The 24,900-nt window shown below is 34.9% G+C and overlaps 1 protein-coding gene across 20 annotated transcripts in view; it reads right to left on the minus strand.

The window, feature by feature from the left end:
• Positions 1-24,900, minus strand: part of Ptprd (protein tyrosine phosphatase receptor type D) — a 2,207,759-nt gene that overhangs the window by 178,078 nt on the left and 2,004,781 nt on the right. For all 20 annotated transcript variants that reach the window (XM_058579708.1, XM_058579705.1, XM_058579707.1 and 17 more), the window contains 4 exons: positions 12,454-12,642; positions 8,748-8,858; positions 5,115-5,384; positions 1,594-2,175 (listed from right to left, as the gene is read on the minus strand). In XM_058579708.1, the coding sequence (XP_058435691.1) occupies positions 1,594-2,175; positions 5,115-5,384; positions 8,748-8,858; positions 12,454-12,642 (1,152 nt within the window). The remainder of the gene's footprint in view (positions 1-1,593; positions 2,176-5,114; positions 5,385-8,747; positions 8,859-12,453; positions 12,643-24,900) is intronic.

Raw genomic sequence — 24,900 nt, forward strand, 5'->3', positions numbered from 1 at the left:
GCTGATTAACACATGAAATAACTTCTCCAAGTTCACAGAGCCAACTAATGGGAGCTTGAGTTTCAAGCACCAAGGATGTTTAAAAAAAACAAAAACAAAAACAACCCCCTCCAGCTGTAAAATTAAAAAAGCTTAAAGTGGAATATACCTCCCATATACTTACTTATCGTCATTTAATGGTCATCGATCAGCTAAAATATCATGAGAAATAATCTCAGATGACTACTTTTAGTCAAGGAAAAAAACCAACAAATTTCTACATTTTCTAATGAGAAGCTTTTATGATAAAATCAATCTATAATATTTCTCTGCATATTAATATAGCAAGTAAATACAGACAAGTTGCAATTGGCAAGTGGGGAAGGGACATGGATGATATTTGGTACATTTGTAGTAAAACACTTTTTATAGTTAGTTTGGGTTCACTGTAGTAGTGAAAACAGTAAATCCATGAACAAGCCAGAGAGAACCAAATAACACTCTGAAAATGAAATAAAACCAGGCCGGCTATAAATATGCTTTGAGATACTGTGTTCCAAGGACAAATAGTGAACACTCTGAGGCATTTGATTCATAACTCCATGCCACAAAAATAAGTCTGTGGCTCAATGAAACACAGGTACCAGTGAAACCAGATAACAGTGTGTTATCCAGTTCTAACACCCGAGAGAAGGTATTAACCCATCGCCAAGATTAGCAGTGAGTTATACCTACACATTAGAGATACTATCTCCAATAATGCAGTTCTGTGCAGATTCCTAGAACATGCCAAAGGCAAACTGCCAAAATGCTCATAGATTAATGCATGTTTACAAGGTGCCAACACAATAAGAAGTCAAATGAGCAGGTATCTGATGCTGAAGAATAAGCTTCAGAAGAAAGATAATTTATACTCCCAGATCAAGGCAAAACTGATTACTTTGAGTCAAATTTCAGAGGTTTGATATCCTCTCAGAAAAGTAAAACCACTGGTAGGGCTAATATTTTCTCCATAAAATAGTTTGGTGTCTACTCTAGCACCTCATAAAATGGGTGAATAAGGCCCCAGAAAACTGATCTGAGATTCTGCCAATTCAATTGTCTTTTTTCATCTATTGGGGGACCATACCGAGGGAAAAAAAATTTCAAACCATTCAAATAATACTGATTTTTATTAAAAAAGTAACTTCCTGGAAAGCAAAAGTCACATAAATATCCAAGACCCCGGACAGTTTTAGTTTAAAGTTTATCTTGAGTCACCCAATCTTATACAAATTAAATAATTTCTGGAAACCATTCTACCAGAAGCACTGGTACAAAGTAGCAGAATTTTCTTATTTTGAATTGATGCCAGAAGAGGGCATTCATCATCTCATACAGAAAAATCTTCAACTTATTCTCACACAAATGAAAAAGAAATGATGCTTAAAACACACCTCTGTCTAACATGGTTTTTGATTTCTCAGGCATCTGTGCCTATTCCTCTTTAGACATTTATCACAATTTCTGGATTTGAAGCCCTGACTTTCAAAACTTAAAATTATACTTTCTTTGTGACCTTCTCACCCCTACCTCCTCCTTCCTGCCCCATTTCTCATCCTGACCCTGACTTACCTCCTGTCTGAGTGATGACTTGTATGTCGCTTGAAAGAGGACCATCTCCAATTGAGGTAAAAGCCAGGACTTTGACAGAGTATGTTTTCTGGGGCACTAAGTTGCCAATAGTAGTGATTTGGCTGTCAGCTACATTGTGTTTCATCCAGTTGTTGACATGCTGAGTAGGATCCATTGTGTAATAAACTCTGTACCCTTGGATCTGTCCATTTGGCTCCTCAGGTTCCTTCCACTGCACCAAAATGGTGGTTGAGCTCAACATCCGTGCCTGTACATCCCTTGGGGCACTGGATGGTGCTTGCTCTGAGGTTTGTGTTAGCACAGGCTCACTGGGAGGTCCACGCCCAATGTTATTGACAGCAACAACCCTGAATTCATAATCCGAGTAGGGGCTTAGTCCAGCAACACTGTAGCGTGTGGTTGCCACCCCATCAATTTCTTTGTAAGGTTCCTCAGAATTTTTAGGTTTATGCTGAATGATGTAGTAAGAGACAGGCTCAGGGTTCCCAGAGTCCCACGTCAGTGTGATGCTCGTGGCTGTGCTCTCTGTCACTACTGGAGTTCCTGGAGGTTTGGGTAAGGCTTGGGTGGAGAAAAAACACAGTGACTACCCGACTTCTCCACAATGTTGCATGAATCAACAAGCTTAGTTATTGCAATGATAAAATTATGCATCTACTGAGGATTTAATTAGATAAACTTAAAGCAAAGGATAGTTTCTAAGTGGTTCAGAAGTGTGGTAAAACATACACAGGTGATGCAAATCTCATTTTTACCAGTAAGGTTTGACAGTATATTTTGGAGCTTGTATCCAAATCCAACACTGATTTGCTAAGTGATCCTGGATATGTTCCTTAACCTCTCCTTGATTTGGTTTTCTCATGTGAAAAATGGGAAAACTGCATTATTGGAGTTATATTAAACAGCTGAGTAACTATTTCATGGGTTTGCTCTGAAGATTAATGAGCTAATCTAGTAATCCTCAAAAAAATGTAGATGCAGTTATTAGTATTTTTACACCAAAAGCTTGACTATCTAGTCTCCTTTGCTTCAACAAACAAATTATACAACTAAGTATCAACACTCAAAAAGAACAAAAGGTAGAATATACTGAAATAGAATGGCTATGAAAAAAAGTTTCCATATTCTTTTACAAACATAGGTCATAAGGAGTTTTACAAAAATTGTCTTACAAATTTTGAGATAGGGTTAGGGTTAAGTCTTTCTCTGGCATGTGTGAGGTCCTGGGCTCAATTCCCAGCACTACCCAAAAAGAGAAAAGAAAAAATAAATTTAGAGGTTAAAAAGAATTGTAATTTCAAATCAATGGGGTTTTTTTTGTAATTTGTAAAAATAAAGAAACTAAATTAAGATATATTTACAAGTCATTTTCTAAAATATGTTCTTGTCAATAAAAATTCATATTCTACATAATAAAAATTCTATGTTCTGTATCTGAGACTATAGCTACATGACAAACATTTGCATTTAAATCCATCTTTTAAGAGATCCAATTTTCTCCTTTTCACAGAACACAACTTCAAAATGCTCTTGTTTAAGGATATTAATCATCTATAATGGTAGCCTTCTTTTTAAATGCTTTTCTATAGACCACGATTGCAAAAGGGGAATTCTACCAGCAGACTTTTTAGAGAAAACCAGGAAGATAACATTCATATAAGCAGATCATTGTGTGGCTCTTGCAACACCTCTGCAATGGAATATTTTCCAGAGAAACAGGCTGGTACTGTGAACTTCCTGCTGTACTCCCCATACCTAGAAGACTGCCCCACACTGAGCAGGATTTTAAGTGAGAATTGTCAAATGTCTGAGGAATGAGTTAGTACTCATTCTTCTATCTTCAAGCTCTTCCTTTTATTTTGGTTTATTCATTATTTTATCTTTGAGATTCACCCTTAGGCTTTATTCATTTTTGAGGTAGAAAGGGAAGAGAATTGTCAAGAGTCAGAAAAACAACAACAACAAAAAAGTGGAAAAGATAAGTGTATTGTGATTCCTGCTTTGAACTCTTTAAAGTGTTCAGCAAACCTTCAAATATTTAAAATTCAAATGGTTATTATGAAAAGAGGTGATTTAATATTTATATATTACTCTAAGAGCTACAGAATGATAATATTTGGCCAAGGGAATTTTCTAAGAATAATAAGACATTTCTTCAAATATTATTGCCTGACAGTTTTCAAAGAATTGAGTAATCCAGATTTCCCTTGTATTTCTGAATTTAAGGTAAAAAAAGTCACTATATAAACTTATATTTACTAATATTAACTGACATTAGCTTTTCTAAGTGGTGTTTATTGTCTTGGATCTATAATGTAGGATAAATAAGAGCATGGTTAATATTTTAAGGACACATGATACATTATTTTAAAGTGACAATAAATAGCTGGGCAAGATACTGCATATCTGTAAATATTGTGTTGAGGCAGGAGGACTCCAAGTTCAAGGTCAACCTCAGCATCTTGTTAATATCCTGTCTAAAAATAAAAATTAAACAGAAAAACAAAGGCCTGGGCCTATAGCTCTGTTTTAAAATGCCCCTGGGTTTGATTCCCAGTACCAAAAAAATAAAATAAAATAAATGTTGATAATGTGCACTTTTACTCTCACATTACAGTATTGATTTTACATGGCATAGATTTGATATATATACTCAGTTGGAGATAATGACACCAATTATAATGTGTGTTGCATTTTCTTAAATTATACTTTCAAGAAAGGGAAGATAATTTTTGTTCATTCTGCAAAAATTCTAGACATTGCAAGAAACAAGTTACCCTCAGTATGACCCCATTTCCTAGTTTTCTAAAAAACAACTGATATTCCCACACATTCAATTTTTTTAAAACTCAAAATAGTCAGAGATAGTGTTTTAGTTGTATTTAGAAGAAACAATTTTATGAGCACTTATCTATACAAGTGTAAGGATAAAACTAAAACAGATGATAATGCTACTTCATTTGATTTTTGTGGTATGGTCCATCAAAAACTTTGAGCTCCTCTTATTAGCTTATGCTAATTTCAATGCTCTTTTTCTTCTCTTATGTAACTTTAAACTTTTAACAACACTTGTTTGGATTCTTCTTGGGACTCTGATCAACTCTTTAGACTAGTATGAGGCTGGTAATAACTAGTCTTACCATAATGATCAACCAGGTCTAGCTTTCCTGACTCTGCCAGGTTAGTGCCTGGGGCTGCCTGTTGTTGAATATTTTGACAATATCTTTAAGTTGTCAATGGACCTTTATTTAGATGCAGTGCTGAGAATCTAATGCAGTGCCTCACACATGCTAGGTAAGTGCTCTGCCTGTGAGCCAATATTTTTAAGAAAGAATTTGCTTATCTAGATATGTGTATACTATATAATTCCATTAGGTTCCACACATTTGAAACAGAGAAATGAATTGATTTAATTCATAATTCTGAAAACAGTTTTTCTAGGGACATTAATCAGGTACCTTTCGGACCCAGATTTTCAATGCCTGACTCACTGAGCATACCTTTGACAGTGATCTGTGCTATTGCTTCAATGACACCCAGTGTGGACATAGCAACACAGGTGTAATTTGCTGACTGTCTGACATCATTCAGTTCTAGGACATTTCTTCCTATTGGCATATCATCTTCAGGTGTCAGATCTTCTGCCCCCAACATCCACTTCACATAAGGCATTGGTGACCCCACTGCCACACAGGTGATATTAACACTTCCACCTGGCATGATTTCATGATTAGTGGGTGGGATAGAGAATCTTGGTGGGACACGGCGAACTGGAATAAAACACAAGGGAAGATGGTAACATATACAAGGCAAGAAGAAATCGGCTTGCTAAACACATCACATGCACAGTACAGACACAATTAAACAACTGAAACATATTGTGGACCGTTCAAAAACAAAACAAAGAAAAGCTGTGGATAATACAGACCATACAAGTATGGTGTGTGTATGCACAGAAGAATTTATTTAGTTTAATCATCGATAACTTAGACACATTCATACAAAAGTGGATTCAGACCTACAAGGGCCCCACGAAAACTATCTACAAACTAACAATACACAAATATCATGCATAAGATCAACACAGAAACATACATGCATGCATATAAAAATGGTTATATGCACGCATGTATATGCATAAAGAGGGGCTGGAAGGTCACCAGCATCTGAGTTGACAACTAAAGCCAACTTTAGCGCTGTGCATTTCCAGTTGATGTGAATGTATGTGTGGAACCACACTGTCACATCCCAGCTCTAGAAAACATCTCCTAGAATACACTGAAAGTATAATTTATTTGCTTTCAGATTCAGAGTGGATGCAGCCTCAAAACCTTACACTAACAGTGGTACAAAAAAATACATATATTTGTATATATATATATATGTATACACACGCGCACACACGGACACACACACACACAGAAGAGGAAACAGGCAAACACCAGTAGAGATACTGGACTGAGTCAGGCAAGGCATGCACAAGATGGGATCTCAAGGCCCATGCTAGGATAATGGGAAAGTTGCTGGAATCCAAGATGACAATGACAACAGAAGAAATAATGGGGAAACAGAACTACGCAAAAGGAGAAGGAATAGTATTGGGACAGGGACTTGGGGGATGAGAGGGTTGAAAGTTGAAAGATATTAGGTTAAGCTGAGGTTGCTAAAGGTCAAAACTGCAAATTCAGAACGGGAGCTGGGGATTTTGCATTCAGGATCCATTCAGTTCATATCTAAGGTAAGACAACATCGATGAACACACAATCTAATAAAAGGCTTTCTATGGCTACATTCAAACTGAGGGACATCAGATCTAAAACATACAGTGGGACATGACATTAAGAAAAGTGGTTATCTTAAAGCAATGTAACAGAAAAAATTACCAAGCAATTTCAGTTCAGTGTTCCTGCTTCAGATAATCTGCACATTTATGTGTGTTTAAATACATGTGTTTTGAAAGTGGTAAGAGGAGAGGGTGAGAGATAAAGGGTTTCCTCTTGGGCTTTTATGAGCAAAACATTATACCATGAGAATTTTAGATCAAGAATGTAATCTTTAGGAGCATACCTTAAATACAGATAATAAACTGATTTTCAAAGTTATAAAAAGACTGAAAAACCACCTCATAACCCCAAGAAGAAGCTAAGTGATTCTGTCTGAAAACTCTTTGGCTGCACTTAAGGTTGAGATAAACCTCCATTGACTTGGGAGGGCTCACTGCGATGGCCTCGTGGGTGAATGACAGAGGAGAAGAAGAGAGAGCTAAGCATGCCTCCTGCAGCCAATTCACAGAGGTTACCCGAAGCAAGCAGGAGCCAGTGTAGACTCTGAGTTATCAAAGAGCATATCAAGAAAAATGGAGCAGAGTTTAGTCTTCATGCTTGGGATTAGGGGAGCAACTGTAAAAAGTCATTCTGTGGGCAGCAGGCACCTTTAGAAGACAGAAATTAAAGGTGGGGGAGGGAGACAGGAAGAGTGGAGGAGGAAGGAAAGCAGGAACACTGACCACGTTCACTGGACCTTAGAGAGTTAAGTGTTACCAGTTACCATGCACCCGGGCACATTCTCTCCCGTCATGCACCACAGACACCACCGGCAAGCAATGGAAGCCATGGCCAGAGCATTCTCTGCTAAAATATACCATTAACCAAAAGAAGACCACAATGCAGCTACATTCATTTCATTTGTATTCTTTGTTATTGGTTTAATTAATAGTTTTGTAAGGTGGGTAAAAAGTAAAAAACACACCAACCTTCTCGCAGCTCTGAGGGATGTAGGGGGTTTGATGCAGAACACAATGAAATGAGGAAAGGAGAAAAACAAGGGAAACACAGAGAGAGTAAAAAGGCCATATCAAGGCTTTCAACTGCTACTTGAACATCTTTATTTGCTCTAGTTCATCCTTCCTACCTTATCTGGAAAAGTTAGCAATACCTCCTGGACTAACATAGTTATTAGAAACAATAGCTAGCATCATTTTGAAATTTTCCATGGAAGAAGGTACACATGCCTCATGCAGCAAAGGAGGTCACCATTGTGAGAAAAAGGATCAAAGGGCTTTCAAAGAATTTACAGAAGAAACAGTTTTCTTCATAGTCTCCCCACCCCAGACTCCAGAGAAAGGAGGAGAAAAACATCCCCAGGAAAACAATATTACCTCTAACAAAAATTTCAAAATCAAGCTAGATATTTCCTAAAGGGACTCCCATCCTACAGTCATTTAAAGCCCTCACTCATAATCTTTCCTCCACTCCCACCCCCCCCCATGCCTTTTGTGGCTTCTGAAGGATAGTCCAGGAATAAGAAGTTTCTGGTGGTCAAAAAATTACGGGAACTGGCTTTGAGAACTCCAGGGAAGGACTTCTAAGAGCTCAAACTTGAATCATTTTTTATTAGTATATGAAAAAATACAAATGTATCCCCATAATTCATTCTTGTTTCAAGGTCCAACCAATATTATTATTAAAAAAAACAATATGTGTTCCATGGCAATCAGAAGACTGAATTTTTTAGTAAGTTTTAATAATTTAAATAAGCATGTGTGTATACATGTGCCTACACACAGAGGCACAGACATAATACTACGTGTTTATAATTAAGACACTATGAAAAGAAGGAAAACAATTGTGCTACTTGCATGTAGCATCATTTTTCAAAGTTGTTAGCTTTATCCTCAGAGCTCGGTAGCAGAGGTCACGAAGACATAAACGCCTCTATGCTTGCAGTTACCCACAGAACTGATTAGTAGCACACCGAGCAATTATTTCAAGGTTTGATAAGGAAACAGAAGAGAAACAACAGGGAAAAAAAAGTAGAAGAAAAAGGAGAAAAACCTCAAACAAATGCCAAACACAGTTCAATCAATTTGGTAAAAATAGAAATCAAAATGTAAAAATGCAAATATACTTACAAACCTCAAGCCTCAGGATAGATTATACTCAAGAGTTCTCATTTTTTTTAAACAATCAACATATTTCAAGTTTTTAATTCTCTCTCTACTAAAATGCTTCAGCTACCATAACCATTACCAAATCAGCTTGTTACATACTGACAGAATAATACAGACCCCATGGGCATCTCAAGTCCCCCTGAGCCTGAAGGAAGAAGCCACGCCAGGGTTGTGGCATTCCTACCTCTGACATATAAATTGGCAGGGGCAGAATAGCGAGTGCCCGCGCTGTTGGTGGCAACACACTCATATTTTCCTTGGTCAGATTCTTCACTCTGTTCGATCTGAAGGGCTCCTGTGTGGATATAAAATATATTGCCAAAGAGATGGTCAGAGCAAGCTTTTTCAATTCAGAAAGCTAAACCTCTTAACAACATGAAAAGCCCTGCAAAGCGAAGGTCCGCTCAACGTCGATTCAATCTCTTGCTAAGGTGCACAGACAGAAAATGATGCGATGAGAAAAACATATAGAGATTATTTTTTTTACATCATCAACGCTAGCATAAGAAAACAATATCTTTTTTTTCCCAAGCAAGGCTTCTAGTCATAATTAACACTCTCATTTCCTAGACTAATAAAATGAAGATGGGTGAGACTGCTTCAAGGAAGTATGGCTTTTAAATAAAACAAAAGATTAATTTTTGGTTTTGTTTTGTTTCATTTTGGTATCAAAAGTGGCGCAAAAGATAGGTACGCTCAAAAAAAACCAGGCTGGGTTTTCAAGAAAGTCTTCTGCCGAAGAAAGCCAAAAATACGCAGCGAGTACAAAAAGGCTGCACAAAGCGAAAAATTAAAATTAGTCATTATCAATTATCAAAATATTACTTAAAGAAACAAAACTCCCTTAAGACATGCAGATTTTTTAAGAAAAGAAAGACAGTTTGCCACGACTTACAATCATTTTTTTTTTTTTACATTTGCTGAAAAACAAAGAGCAGTTGCATTAGAAGATTTTTAAAAAGTTCAAAAGCACGGCCCAGGCCAGCCAGGAAGAGCCAACCAATCACTGCTTGAGGACCTCGAGACAGATCCCCTAAGACACCCATCAAAATCCACCAGTGGGATTAGCAGTGTGGTGTCACAAAGCCCCAGGAAAAATACAAAACAAGAATTACAAAAGAAACGAACACTGAGTCAAAGTATGAAAAACCAGCAATACCACATACCACCAAGAATACTGAGCACCTTGTTTCCATGGCCTGAAGGACAGAAGATCCAAAAATCCAGAGACGAGTAATCCAAGAAAAAAAGAAGTGGGAAAAAAAGCATTGCTGTCAGACTGGAGGCGGGTGGGAGCAGGTGGAAAGGGGAGTCATTCTTTGACTTTTAAGACATTAAGAGAAAAAAGAGTCGAAGAACAAAAGCAAAAACCTTTTGAAAGATAAAGACAAAAAGCAGATGGTCCAGGCTGTCTTCTGCATGTCTGCCACTGTTCTCCAGACCACCTTGGCTTTGGTCCAGAACAAGAACAGCTAAGGAAGAAAAAAAATGATCTTTTTTTTTCTCCAGTTGGACAAAAAAAAAGGAAAAAGAAGAAAAAAAAAGGAAAAAAAAGAGAAAAAGAAAAAAGAAGAAGAAGAAAAGGAAAAAAAGAGGGACAGATGGTACGCTGTGACTGGTCTGTGGTCTAAAGACCTGGATATGCTTTCTTTGAAGCATATCACAACTTAAATAATCATTTTCATAAAGGAAGAAATGAACAAAACAAAGAGAAAAAGGAAAAGGAAAAGGAGAGCTCACAATATGAGAGTCACGAATCATAACCAAACAGTACAAAGGAAAAAAAAATTAAGTTGATGGACATTATTGGAATGACTTTGGAAACCGGACAAAGATGAGAGGGATGAAAGGACAGAAAGAATGAGTAAGATCATTCTGTGAACGTTAGTTCAGCACTCTTACCTCTTATTGGTGTACCACCTGGGTGGATAATATGAATGCAAATAAGATTAGAAAGAAGAAGCATTAGTACGAGAAGAAGGAGGCTAGGGCTGGGGAGAAGAATTAAATTAGATTTACAGAATTAAATAAGGTCTTAAAAGAAACTTGAATTACTCTACTGGTAAAACAGGAATATATTAGATAGTATTATTAGATCATAAAAGCAAGTTGCATTATACCACAGAGGGCAAGGACCATAATAGGCAGCATTGCCTTTCTCAGAGGGCAACTGAGTTCTTAGGTCTGGGGTCACATAGGGTTAGAACTGTATCTCATAGGCCTCATATCCTTAAGAACAACAAAAAAAATAGAACTATACAATATTTTTTAAAGACATAATTTAGGTACATACTGACTAAGCTATTTAAGTATATATATAAATATGCATATATATATATACTGTTATAGGAAATACTAAGCACTAACTAGAAACAAACACTGTTGACTGAATATCTTATGCTACTTTCTACGTTGCATTTGTGTGAATAACAACTATTTGTGTACTAATTTATCTTTCTATACAGTGTTCTTACGATAACGGCTCTGTGGAGGTGTGCGTGTGCGCGCCACTATGGAGATCTGGTGTCTACACTGACAGTTAGTAAAATGCATGCCATGCATTTTATTATTAATAATAATAATATTCTGAATATGGAAATTAGTGGGGGGTGAAGTGCGCTTCAGAACTAAGCACTTACCAATGGATTCTGGAGATTTAAATACGGAGAGAAGAAAGACAGCATAAAAATATTATTATATTCCTTATAATTTGGTACAAATTTTTCAGAGTTAAAGCTTTATTATACTATATCATCTATGTTACATGTGAATAATTAATTCTTTATTTACAATAACAGAATGCTAATCTACACAATTCTGCTGACAACAAGCAAAAGAGGCAGTTAACAAGACGCTTTAACATCACAGGACAGGTCAAAAGCTGAGAATTCTGGGAAGACAGGCAGTTAAACAACTTAGCACTCTATATCCATATTACTACCCATGTCAAAGTAAACACCTTATTAATATATGCCCCCATGAAATTAACTAGGGACAGCCTCTAAAACTTAACAAACTTAGAATTACCTCCACTTTTAATCTACAGAGAGCAAAGGAATAAACTTGGATGCGAATGGGAGAGGGAGAAAAGGATAAGGAGAGAGAGAGAAAACAGCAAAAGCTGGAGTCTACACCAAAAGCAGGCTTCTGTAGATCCAGTCCCTGAAGGGTTCAAAAACCTTGAGTGTGGGCGCACACTACTGTGGCTAATGTGTAGAAAATGCTCGCTCACAGTGATAAAGTATTAATAAAAATCCCCTCCTCTCATCGGTATTTTGAAAAGGACTTTGTAAATTAAAAAAAAAAAAATCCATCTGGTTACTCATAAGAGAACGTCTATGTGATTTATGTATTAGTGAAAAGAAAGCAGATGTGCCCAAACTTTACTAAACTTTGATACTTGGATGAGTTCAAATGTAGAAGACAGCAGAAAATACACTTTAATAAAATTAAATCATTTTAGTGTTAAATATGAACATTTATTTTTTAATGGATATAACCATTGGAACTCCTTGCAAGTTCTGAATGAAGTCCAATGTTGAAATAAATTTCTTTCAAAAGAAAACAGAAAGAGGAGAAAATGGATCCATCGAATACTGCAGGAAAGCAGTAAATTAAAAAAAAATTATCAAAAATACAGTCACAGCAGTGAGCAATGTGGATTAAACAGAAGCTGCAAAACACAGAGAGAAGAAAGACTCTGAAACAGGTTATGACATCACACACATGGACAACACATTAAATAACAGAGAAAAAAAAGAGGGAGAAAAATCAATACCTCAAAATTAAAAATTAAAAATAAATAAAATAAAATAAAATAAATAAAGAGAGAGAAAGATTTTTTTAAAAAAATTATCTAGGAGTTACTAGTAACAGTAACAAGACCCTACCTGATCGTAACTGCTTAATACGACCATTGTTGTTGCTTGTGTCGACAGGTAAGAAATCTTTGAACCAAGTGATTTCTGGATCCGGATTACCACTGGCTGCACAGAGCATGGTGGCAGTGCGTGTACGCTCCACCACCTTCAGCTGCGGGCCCATGTCAATGGTAGGGAAGCCCCTGGGAATTTGGTCCTCTGTAAGACAAAAAGTAACACAAAAACTGCGTTAAGAAGTCAAATGTCCAGAATTCAATATTACCTATAAATCTCCCTTTTTACCTAATTCATTATGTTGAGAACCTAACACCAACCAAGTACCATACATTGGGTCACAGCCATCATCTCTGTTTCAGAGCAGCAGAGTACACATATGTGAAAGGCCAACACACAAATAGCTGAGACTGTGATACAGATAGAGCTCCCAGTGAGATCTTCAGGAGCACAGATAGTAACTACAATATTTGTGCCTGAGGAGGTCAGTGAGTATCAAACGGAAGCTCTGATTTCCAATAGCCCGTGAGGAAGAAGTCCGAGTGACCAAGTTGCAAAAAGGAAAAAGGGATTTTAGAGAGAGAGAAACATTTTCACTGAGTGAGTAAGCATAGACTAGTGTGTAAAGTAAATAGAAGTTCATGCCCCCTGCAAACAAGCAGGTTAGCAGGGAGCTAAGTTAAGCTGTCTGTACTCCAAGCTAATTTGTTTCACTTATGACTTAAGTAAAACTAAACACACTTAACCCTCTGGGTCCACTGGTTTAACACTTAAATGTTGCAAGTATTAAACCAGTTGAAGATTCAAAGTGTCTGGAAATAAATTGACTGTACTGAACATGTACAGGTATTTTTCTTGTTATTATCCCCCAAACAATGCAGTATAACTACTTACATATCATTTACATTGTATTATACAGTTACAAGTAACCTAGAAATAATAAAGTATATTGAGAATGTGCAAGACTATATGCAAATACCATACCACTTCATACAAGGGACTTGATCATCTACTGATTTTGCTATTGTAGGGTGTGTACACACGTGTATGTGTGTATGTTCTGGAATAGATTCCTCTCAGATACTAAGAGACAGCAGATGTAATGCTCAATCATAAGGTGCAATACAGGTGAATTTCTTTATAGGAAGTTTTAATTAATCAGAAATTTTTCTAAAAGGGATTTAACCAAAGAACAAGTCAACTCCCTACTAATAACACAAAAGTAAACAGGTCCTTTGGAAAGAGAATAATTTCCTCCATCTCTAAGTGCCATTTTAAGTCATTAAAAACTTTAAATTCCTAAACTTTGAATTTCAAACTCATTTGCAGTTGACTTCTCCATACCCACATCAAGTTATTTTAGATCTCTGTTGAGAAATTAAAGTCTACTGAAATTCCCCTATCATGCTTCACACTGATAATCTACACTGCCAGTTCTTCCAGTCACGATTAGAAAGGTATTGAAGGAATTTTGGTTCAATGAAAATTATCTGAAGTAGAATTTAGCCATTGTTTGAAGACCATTAGAGAAACATTTTGCCTTCCAGTTGGGATGACTAACAAGAGACCATTATACCCTTGTGACCACCAGTACATTTTCACATGCCAACAATTCTAAAATGACAATTCAAAATTATCAACTCCAGTGAGCAAAACATTAGAAATCATCAGATGTGGCATCAAACTTCCCCTTGGATGTCATCTACAAGCTCCAGCATGAAAATCCACAGTTGATTCTGTGAATCTTATTGAGGTTTAGTTACAATTTCTAGTGCAGAAGCCCAACTGTGGTGCCTTCACCATGCTTTCAGTCAGCTCTAGGTGCTCTCCTATCTCTCCTCTTTCTAGTCTGCAGGGGAAATTAAACATCTGAAAGCTGCCTAACAAACTCTTTTGTTAAATCAGGTCCCACTTTTCTTAGCCTTTCATGGATCACATCCTCCACAGGAAACTTCTTCTGTCTACACTGAGATTGTCACCATTCCCCAGACAAATCATGTCTGTTGAATAACTGTGCCTCCAGGAAGCCATCCAGATCAAATTGCTTTCATTGTAAAGCTTTTTCCAAACTCCCACATATTTAATCATCTCCTTGTCAGAGATACCACAGCAGTGGGTTCCTAAATCCACTGTTTGTACTTACCAATTATATCAGGTTATCCCTCCACACCATGAGTTATTTCATGTCTCATCTGCATTCTAAAGCCCTACCCTCTTGCTAGTCTAGATTTGAAGATTTTAAGGTAAACTACAGTGATTTCTATTCCTACTTGTGAATAAATATATCAGAATGCTTCTGGGCAAACTTTCTCTACTATACAGAACTTCTGGTAAAGAGGTGACCTGTAGCATATATTCAAGACTGGAGGGGTTCTGGATGTGAACACTTGATTTGAAGATCCCACCAAAGAAGAAAGTGCTCAAGAAGAGCAAGGTTCAGTGAACAGGTCTAAGTTATTATGAGAGAAAACTGATGGGGGTACGTAAGTGGATGTATAGTCTGGCCCTTTTGCTCAGCAGTATGGAGGTTAGATATCTTCTATTAAGCAGTCTGAGCAAGATCAAAAGTTCAGTTTGACATCTAAATTTACTAGAGAATATTTTCCCTTTAGACCAGTTACTTAGGGCCTGGAACTTCAAATAAGAAAATAAATAAATGTGTGCATGTACATTTATTATGTGCATGTGTGTATTATATATGTTTAACTTCATTGGATGACACATGTTAAGTTGAAAGTTGCAGCTCTTTTAAGAAACCATAACATTGTGTTTACATAAAAGCTTATACATTCTTAGTCAAGCAGAGATCTACAGTGGACAAGTGTCAGAAACAGTGGTTAAGAGTGTAATATCAAGATGATTTTTTTTAAGTCTCCAAAGGAAAATTAAAAATTAAAACCGAAATAAGAAGTATCTTGCAAATTAGGCTATGCTAATTTTAATAACCTATTCCACTTCAATTTCTTGAGTCAGTTCTTTATGTCTTTAAAACTTCTGCCCATATATTTCCATCTACAGTACAGTTCTAATGTTATTTAGGAACAAAAAATAGCAGAAAAAGCAATAGCTGCTGTATCACACATATTATGAAACACTGAACTTGGCAGCTATTGACACAAAATGTTTCAAAGGATTAAAATAATTTACTCAAGTGCTTCAAAGTCAACTAGATTGCCTTCATCATCTAGAAATGAGGTTCTTAAAAAAGTCTTAGGATTTGTTATTCTCCATTTTTAACACAGTGAGGTTAAATTAAAAAAAAAAAAATCACCTTGGGATTCCTGATTTTTTTACTCCCCAGGGCACTATATCACCTTCCACCCTTTGCATTTAACTACTAGTTACATTCACAGCCATGAATATTGTCCTACTAATTGTTGGTTTTCTTCTAAAAGTTCATCTCTCAGAAGAACCAAGTCAACATTTACAGGGTTGATGGGTGGTTAAGTGTCAAAAACTTAAAAATTTTTGAGCCACTCCAAAGCTCCTACCAAAGAGATCTAGATTCACAAGAAATGAAGTCCTCACCTTTGGGATAGCAGAAAAAACTGTCTTATGCCCACCTGAAAGTAGCCTAATACATTTGCATGACTGTTTTTTTTTTCTTCTTGACTCATAGAGAATACTCCAGAGCCTCCTTTTATATATAAAGTATACAACAAAGATAATCATTCTTGCATACTAATCAAACAGAGAATGTAAAGAGCATCCTTTTCTTATTTTTAATAAGGGTAATTAAATTCTATCCATCTCCCCCCTTTGCACAGAAACTCTTTGAATGCACATTCTTCATTAAATTTTCATGAGAAACATCACAATGTAACAGATTCGAATAGCCAGAGCTGCTACACTTTGACAGTTGTGGCTTGTTTCCAATTTGACTGTCAGGTATTTGGCAATAAATCTCAGTATTCAACATAAAACGAACTGTAGAAATAATGAAATTTCTAATTGGAATGCTTATCTCAGTGGGTGTAGTTTAGAAGATGTTAATTGCCTTTTTTCACCCTCTACATTTATTAGTGATTTATACAAAACTGCCTTGGCTATTGGATAACATCAATTTTGACAGCTTATCAAATGAGTGGTACCAAAAACTTGGGAATCAAATCAATACTCTTAATGCCTTAACACATAAACTTTCACAAGGGGAAAAAAAGCAGTTATCAAAAAATAATAAATTGTCAATGTTTAGTTTTAAACTTTTAGATGAGATGAAAAGAAAAACATTTTGTCCTATTCATTAATGTGCTCATTAAGTTTTAAAGTGCCTTACTTAACACCGTTCCATATTAATATTCAATCATGCAGAATTAGCTACTAATTCATCAACAATTTAAATCAGACTTGACCTTCATGAAGCCATTTGGTCTGTCATTTTGAGAGGCCATTAAAGGGCAGATTACTACGTACTTGTGCTTACTGAATCGTAGACTCATACATATTTTGTTTGGAATGGCAGCTATAATAGAGCAGGAAATATAGCCCATTCTCTGAATATGTTTAAGTCTTAATGAAAAATGCTGATAAGAAATTTTTAGTTCTGTTTAAAAAAGAGAAACAGGAATGTCAGCATTTCTTAGAATTAACTTTCCATTGCTATTCAACTTGTTAACAATCCCTGACCTGCCCAGGACTTCAAAGGTATCTATGATGAAAATAGCCTGTCTCTGTTTTGCAGGAAGTCAGCCCTTAGACATCTGTCAATGATCAAGAAATAGGCTTTGCATAATTTGCTCAATTAAACCACTTTCATTGTTTATGCATGAAGAATACTAGTGATAACACTTTAATTTTTGCTCCAAGTCCACAAACACTGAACCTCTCACATTTGAAAGGAAATCTTGAAACTCTAAATTACCTCTTGAGGCCAGAGTCCTTCTGAGATAGCCTCAATTATCTCATTGTCCAACCTTGCTAGGGCTCTTAAAGACCAGACTAGTCCTTGCCCATTGGTCTAACCGATTTAAGGATATCTTCAAGGAAGGATTCTATATTATGGTTCTTGGAAAAATCCAAAATTTATCAGATTTATCACCAATACATTTCCTAGGAAAATCATGTCAATCATGGTATGCTTCCTCAAATGCATTATCAAAAGATTTGACAGGTATACCAGAACTTTGGGCAAAAATGGTAGTATAATAAAGTAAACATCCAAATCCAAGGGAAAAGATGAGCAGTTTTTTCCTTGGTGAATTTGTCCCTTGAAGTCATTTTTCTAAGTACCAGTTTATATGGCTCATCCTTAAAATTACCCAACTGATATTACCAATAAATATTTTATGATCATCAATGTATGTATGAACTCTTACAAGCTCAGGGGAGGCAGGAGCTTTGTGTATTTCCTTTGTACCTTCCTTGTGTTCAAAAGATACTTGCAATGAGGCACATTTAGGATGCTGTGACAATCATTTCAGAGCTATTCATGAGGCATCTCTGAATTCCCAGTGGGTTTATTCAATGGCACTCATGTTAATGGTTAACCATTCTTTAGTAGTTTTGTGGCTATACATTTGGCTTCTATTTGAGTACCGTCCATCAAATGGGAGAAACTATTTTTAAACCCCTATTTCTTTTAAACACCAGGTTAAGAAGTATTAGCCTTATAAATTCACAAAAAGAGATGTTGGTGACTTTAATTTTATAGCCTTTAGTTTGATTTAGTCAGCAAACAATTTTCTTCATTCAAGATGTACACTGCATGTGGTTCTTTTAACTTTGTTGCAGCTGCTACATAAGGATGACATTTAGTTCCTGCTCTTCTTCATTTTACAGGAGGCCTTCTTGAATATGTTACTACAAATCGAATCAAAACCAGGGCCATGTGACAAAACGTAATGTGTGAACACAATTAAACCAAAAAAGAGCAAAATGGGATATGTATTTATATTCTACTGTTAATTAGAGAAAAATGGAATTCTTGGTGTTCAAACTAATGGAAAAAACAAGTGGATCACCCAGTTGCATATGGAGGCAAACACTGTGGTTCTTCTTTCACAAATAAGAGCAAAAATTTCTAAGGGACTGGATATCATAAGACTTGAGGAATATATGCTATCAATTTACAGACAGTAAAAGTGACTTTTTTTTCCTAATTTGTAAGGTAGAAGAATGGAGGGAAGTTTTCATTAACAAGAAATATGGAAAATGTTGAAATGATAATATGCTGAGTATTTTCTTAAAAGCCCTAGACCTTAATCCTCACCTGATAGAGAGTTGGTATGTTTTTATATCTACGAAGACATACAAATTGTCCTAAAAATTTTAAATATATATTGGTTACAAAGAAGTTCAACTGAAGTAGTCAAATAAGATGTTTATGAAATAAGATAATTATAAAGTACTTGTGGAATCTGCAGTATATATTAAAGATAATAATTTGAATTGAAAAAAAAAACCTACTAAAATACCAATAGATGGCATCATTCATGCTACAAATATTTAGTGTCAGACTGGGCATCGTACTGGGTATGAAGCAGACTGGAGACTCTATGTTGTGATTTCATTCTATCTTCAAACTAATTAGATTCTGTGGCAATAACAATAGCACCCAGCTTACAGACAGGAGGACTGAATGGGAAAATGCATTAAGTGTACCTAGCAGTGCCTGGCACTAATCTGGCATCCAGGATAATATTAGCATATATGCACTTACTCGATGCCAAGGTCCAGCAGTGAGTCTAAGTAGAACAGAGGTATGTGACTGTAGGCCTTAATATAACAAGAGCCACAGCAATAAACTGAAAATGAGAAAATAGTCCATGCAAATCCCAAAAAAGTAGGAGATATCTGGACATTCAAGTGAATTTAGAGAGCAGTGTTCATGCAAAGTAACTTCTTCAAAGCTCATGAAGGCTCTTGTTTCTCCTGTTTGAATGAGTTTTCAGGGTCCTCAATGATTCAATATGACCAATAAATAGAATTCATATTATCTGATGAATTGTCCCTCAAAAGGAATTTTTAAAGGACTAAATATTTGGGATGGCAAAGCTTTGTTTTGAGTGACCAAAAATGCTTAAACCAACTGGTTTTATATAAGTCAGGGGGGAGACATCTCTTGTAGTAATTCAGAGAAGGAGAGCTAAGTATTTATCTCGGGCAGTTGGTCATGTTAAAAAGCCTATATGGCTTTCTCAAAAAAAAAGATTTTTAAAAAAGATGAAACCAAGAAACCAGATGCTTTTGGTTATGTTCTTCAAAAAAAAAAGTTTTCTTTCCTATTTAGAAACTGAATGCTTGGCAAAAGAATGTAAATCAAGAGATACCCGTGTACATCTCTAAAGGTTAACAAAACAGTCCTATTAATTGTCCAGTTCTAAAGAGCAGATTCATAAATATAAGAAAGGAATTAGTTAAGAAAATCATATTGGGAAAACGTAACATTTTATATATTACTAAATGCTATGATGCCCAGTATCTCTCAAACATAAATATTTGAGTGTTTTTAGGGTGGTATCATTGTTTTCATTTTCTGTGGACATGAAGCAAAGACTCAGTAAAATTAAGTTACTTGTTCCAGACCAGACATACAGTAAATACTAGAGAAAGTCTTTTAGTTCTAAATTTGGTGTATTGTAATTTAATCTTAATTTTATCCTGTTTCTTCTACAACTGCTGTTCTTTAAATTCATTCAATCCATGAATGGTGATAAGTTCTTAACTGGAGTCCACTCATGATGCTTACACAGTGAAAAAAAATTGTAAATACTTGGTTATTTCATACTTTAAGAAGGAAGTATCAGACATTAACATGCCACATGATATAGTAGTAACTTTAAAACAGGTCCACATTTTAAAAATTCACCTTTTGATATATATCAATGGATTTCTCATGAATTTATCAATGGTTCTAAGAAGAGATAGAATCCTGCCTGCCAATAAAAGGTAGATAAGAAATGGAAGGAAGTGAAAAGAATGATAAAAATCAAGTGATTTCCCTAAGGAGCTCAAATTCAGCACTGTGTCTACATTTCTGACCCCTAGGTAGTCTATTTAATTACCTACGAAGGGCTATAAAGGACAGGAGTTCTGCCATACACACAGACCAAAAGACAGTATATGGACCAGAAAACCAGACATAAGTAGACTCTATGCCCACTCTATAACCTCAGGTCTCTCTGAGGTAATCTGTGACTAGGAACGGCTACTGTTGTTAAAAGGGAGAGCAGAGGAATCAGGGTTTCAGGAACAGGACAGCATAAACATAAGGGTTGGAGCATTTATTTGCTACTTTGTTGAACAGCCGTAAGTTTTCAAGTCACTGTCCCATAGAATGAACCATAGTATCAGCCTACAAACAAGAGTCATTTTCTTTGCAGAATACATTCCTTGGAGCCAGGAAAGGACATTTATTATGCTTTTCTTAAAGAAAAGAGTGTAAATAAAGCTTTTATTCCCACCATTCCAGATGGCAACTGGGTATAATTTGTACTGTTTGACCTCATGACCATATTATTCAAAAATCAATCTTCCTGCAAGTGAATTGAGTAAGGCACTGAAAACAAAAAAGTGAAAACAAAATAAAAGCTAAATCATGTTTTCAAGCAAAGTTGAGCCACTGGGCTATTATCAAAATGATATGCCTATGAATGAAATAGAAAAAAAAACATAAATTAAGGTAATCCTAGACTACAGTAATTCAGAAGGAACTTACCTAAACCAGGAGAAAACTGCTCCTTAAGCATTGACATTCCAAATAAAATATTTAATAAAAATCAGTCCCCCCCCAATGTAATTATGAATAATATGCAATAAAATTTTAGTCTGAGTTCTCTTTGCAAGTTATTGTACATAGGTGGTATGCTTGTGTTAATATGGCTATTCATAAATCAAAGCAGCTTTTATTTTAGAATGAAATTAGTTGATTAATCAGTAAGTAAGGGCAGTTACTAGGTATAAGAGTCTCTAAGAGCATTCTAGAACAAAACTTCATTTTATGAAATAGTCTTTAAATGTTGAAGACTGTTTGTAAGGTACTCTGGCACAGAATAAAGCCAAATTGTTTAGAAGGAGTGTGTGCAATTATCCCACAAATTGCAAAGTAATGTCTATAGAACACACACCCCAGTTAGATTAAATTATCATTTATCTGAATGTGGAAGCGTCCATTTCACATTGTATTAATCAATTAACTCATATTGATATTAGTGTTTTAAAATTAGAAATATTTAGAAACAAATTTAAAAAGAGGCAAAGGTACCCCTTTCCTCCTATACAGCCTCAATATCATTAAATATTGACTTAAAGATCCAATATCCAAAAATTAGACTATATCCCTAAGAATAGAATAGTAGAGTTAATCTTATTACAATAACAAAATGTAGTAATCACTTTCACAAATCATTTTGCAATCAACTTATATTTTCCAAAAAGGACATGCCATAGTATCCACCCTAACATCCATCCAAAAGACTACCTTTGAATAATAAAATAATTAACTACCTTATAGAAACTTCTCTTCAAATCATACTAGGAATTTTATTATATTTAGAAAAAAAATGGAGTGAATTTCAAAATTTTGCTTTTTTTTAAGAGACCCAGAGAAATATATAGTAAAGATGTAAAGAGAATTTATTTTGCTTCCTTTCTGAATTATTCATTTGCTTTGTAAAAGTTAGGAGACCTAACAAGTTCAAATCAAATAAAACTAAGAAAACCATTCATTCTAGCTGCTTCACTATGCTGTGAGTGCAAAAAAACAAACAAAAAAATTAGAAAAAAGAGAAAATCTTCTTGAAACAAATGAATATTAAATAAAAAAGAAAACCAAAATGAAACACGTGGCATTGGATTGAGAATGGAGGTATTAGGGTGAACACCTAGTTTTAAATAAATGAGTTTGTGAGTATAGAAATGAATATAATTATAAATAAGTGTCAGGCACTCATTATTTAACTTAACCAAACACATCTTTCCTAGCTAAGTGAACCAAAAGACCATGGGAAGAGCAATGTTGAGCAGTCATGGCCATGCCTAGGGATCAGATCTTGGTTTCTAATATCACTCTTCAAGAAAACAAAACACTGCTCCTTGGAGAAATGACTGATGCCAACCAGCACTGGGATGAGGAAACTACAAGATGTACGTGGAATTATCTTGTGCAAGAAAGTACACAAAAGATCATAGAGAGACATTAAAATGACAAAGAAGCCAGAGTGAAGGGCTCTTGCTGGCTAAATGTGGAACCATGTGAACAAAATTATTTTGAAATTGACAAAGATAATATACTGTATAAAATGAAAAGTTACGAGTGGATGCTAATACAATAAAGGAATAAAATGGAAAATTTCAGGAGGAGAGGTATTGTTACATAGTCTCAAAGTAATTTCCCACAGGTATTAAATATGAACAAAAAATAAATAGGTTTACATTAGGGAAGTTTCACAGAAATAGCCTTTATCAGGAGTCAACATTAACAATGTTGGTAATGGGATAAGCAAAATTCATGTACTGAGAAAAAAAATATAACATCATTTACAAGTTATTCTTGCAAAAATGATCCATAAACTATATAAGATCATGAGTAAATATCAGCAAACCCAAATGCAAACATTTTATGAAAAACCAAACTTGATATATTCAAAACTGTTCAGAATTGTCAAAGAAATAACTCTTTCAAATTCTTGACAAAGTATAATTTTGAAAAGACCCTTGGAGGAAAATTAGAGAAACTTGAATTGGGGTGACAGGTGAAGCCTCAATTACAATATTTACTTCCTTAGTTAGGTTAGCAGTATGTTCTTGTTTGTATAAATATAGATTCCGGGATGACAGGCATCATGTCTGCAATTAACTCTCAAATAGGTTATTAATAATAAGTTCTTCCTGTTGTAGGTTCCACCTTTCTATATAATTGGATTGTCTGAAATCATAGACAAGTAATTATAATTAATTTATAGCACCATGAGATTTTATTAGTAATTATAATTAAATTTATAATATCATGAATGAGATTTTATAAAATCTTTATATTTCATTGAAAATCTCAGTTGGATAATGTTTATTCTCAAAGCGTTTGAGGGGTTATATGTACTTAGGCATTTTTGTCCCAACTCTGAAAAATATTTCCCCCCAAATTTTATCTGAGTTCCCCTGAATACAATGACTATTTAAATAACATTTCAAGTGTCCTTATAAATTTTACACCAATGACAACAACATCAGAAAATTTTAATTTCTGACAATATGTGAAATCCCATAAAATTATGACTTTCAAATATTTAATTTCCAATACTTAACAATGAATAAATTTGAGTGACAATTCAAAAGCAGGTTTCAAGTTCATTAAAAAGACAATGTAATCAATATTCAAAAAGTAATTTCAGGTTTATGATTTTTTATTAAACAAACATAAAAGAGGTAAATAATTTTCTTTCTCAGTATCAGAAATTTTACCAAAAAATAAGCTTTTTGATGACCTTCCTTCTAAACAAAATATCAATTTGATTTAAAACTAAGAATAGCTTGAAAAATCTAAATGTTATTTCATACGCCAAGCTTTTGAAAATGTTCAGGAAAAAATGCACAACCCCCAACTCCAGCTCTTCACAGTATTCTTCCTAGAACACATCAAAGATCCTGCTTGTGCCACCTTGATTATTAATTTCTGGGAGTGATAGGCAAGAAGACCCAGCCCAAAATTTGGTGACTCAAGTATTTAAAAATTTTCCAGATTTTACTCTGAATTGCTTAGTAAAGTTCTCATAGTTCTAATGGCAAACTATGGCACGTATTTGTTTTATTTGAAGGCAGAAGATGGAGTCTTGTGAAAGACATAGTAGCACTTTTCTGTTGGGAGTAGCTTAAAAAATAAAAATATCAAATAAAAGGAACTATTGGGGAATGAAATTGATCAAATTATGTTTTTATGTGTAGACAAATATGCCACAATGAAGCCTATCATTTGGTATAATATGCACTGAAAAAATCAATAAAACATGAAATATCATACATAAAAATGTTTCACTATGAAGAATAAAAACCACAAAAGTACATCAAGAAACATTTAAAGATAATGCATATTACCCAGGAATATGTTGTGTTTATATATATGCATATAAACACATACATACAGAAAATTTTCACATCAGTACAAATAACTTTATATTTATATTACAAAATACAGTCTGAATTTAATGCCTAAGTACCACCAAATGAAACTAGTTTACATTTTTATCAGTGTATGTTTTTCCTCAAATTCTTAAGAATCACAAGCTGTTAATTTATAAAACTACTCAAAGAAGTCGATAACTGTCATATCCTTTAACAATTTTGAACTTTGCTCCCTCTATATATAAACTTACCAATCAAAAGAAAATCATAATAGAAAGCAAACATGGTATAAACATATTCATTCCATTTTGAAAGATCAAAAATTTTAACATGTTGATCAAGGGAGGTTGGACTTCTGAAAAATAACCAGACAGAAGAAAAATATCCCCAAATGGACCGAGTTGACCA

Source organism: Marmota monax, unplaced genomic scaffold (assembly GCF_021218885.2).
Source record: "Marmota monax isolate L192 unplaced genomic scaffold, Marmota_monax_Labrador192_F-V1.1 WCK01_AAM20220418_F8-fsc00124, whole genome shotgun sequence".
Taxonomy (NCBI): domain Eukaryota; kingdom Metazoa; phylum Chordata; class Mammalia; order Rodentia; family Sciuridae; genus Marmota; species Marmota monax.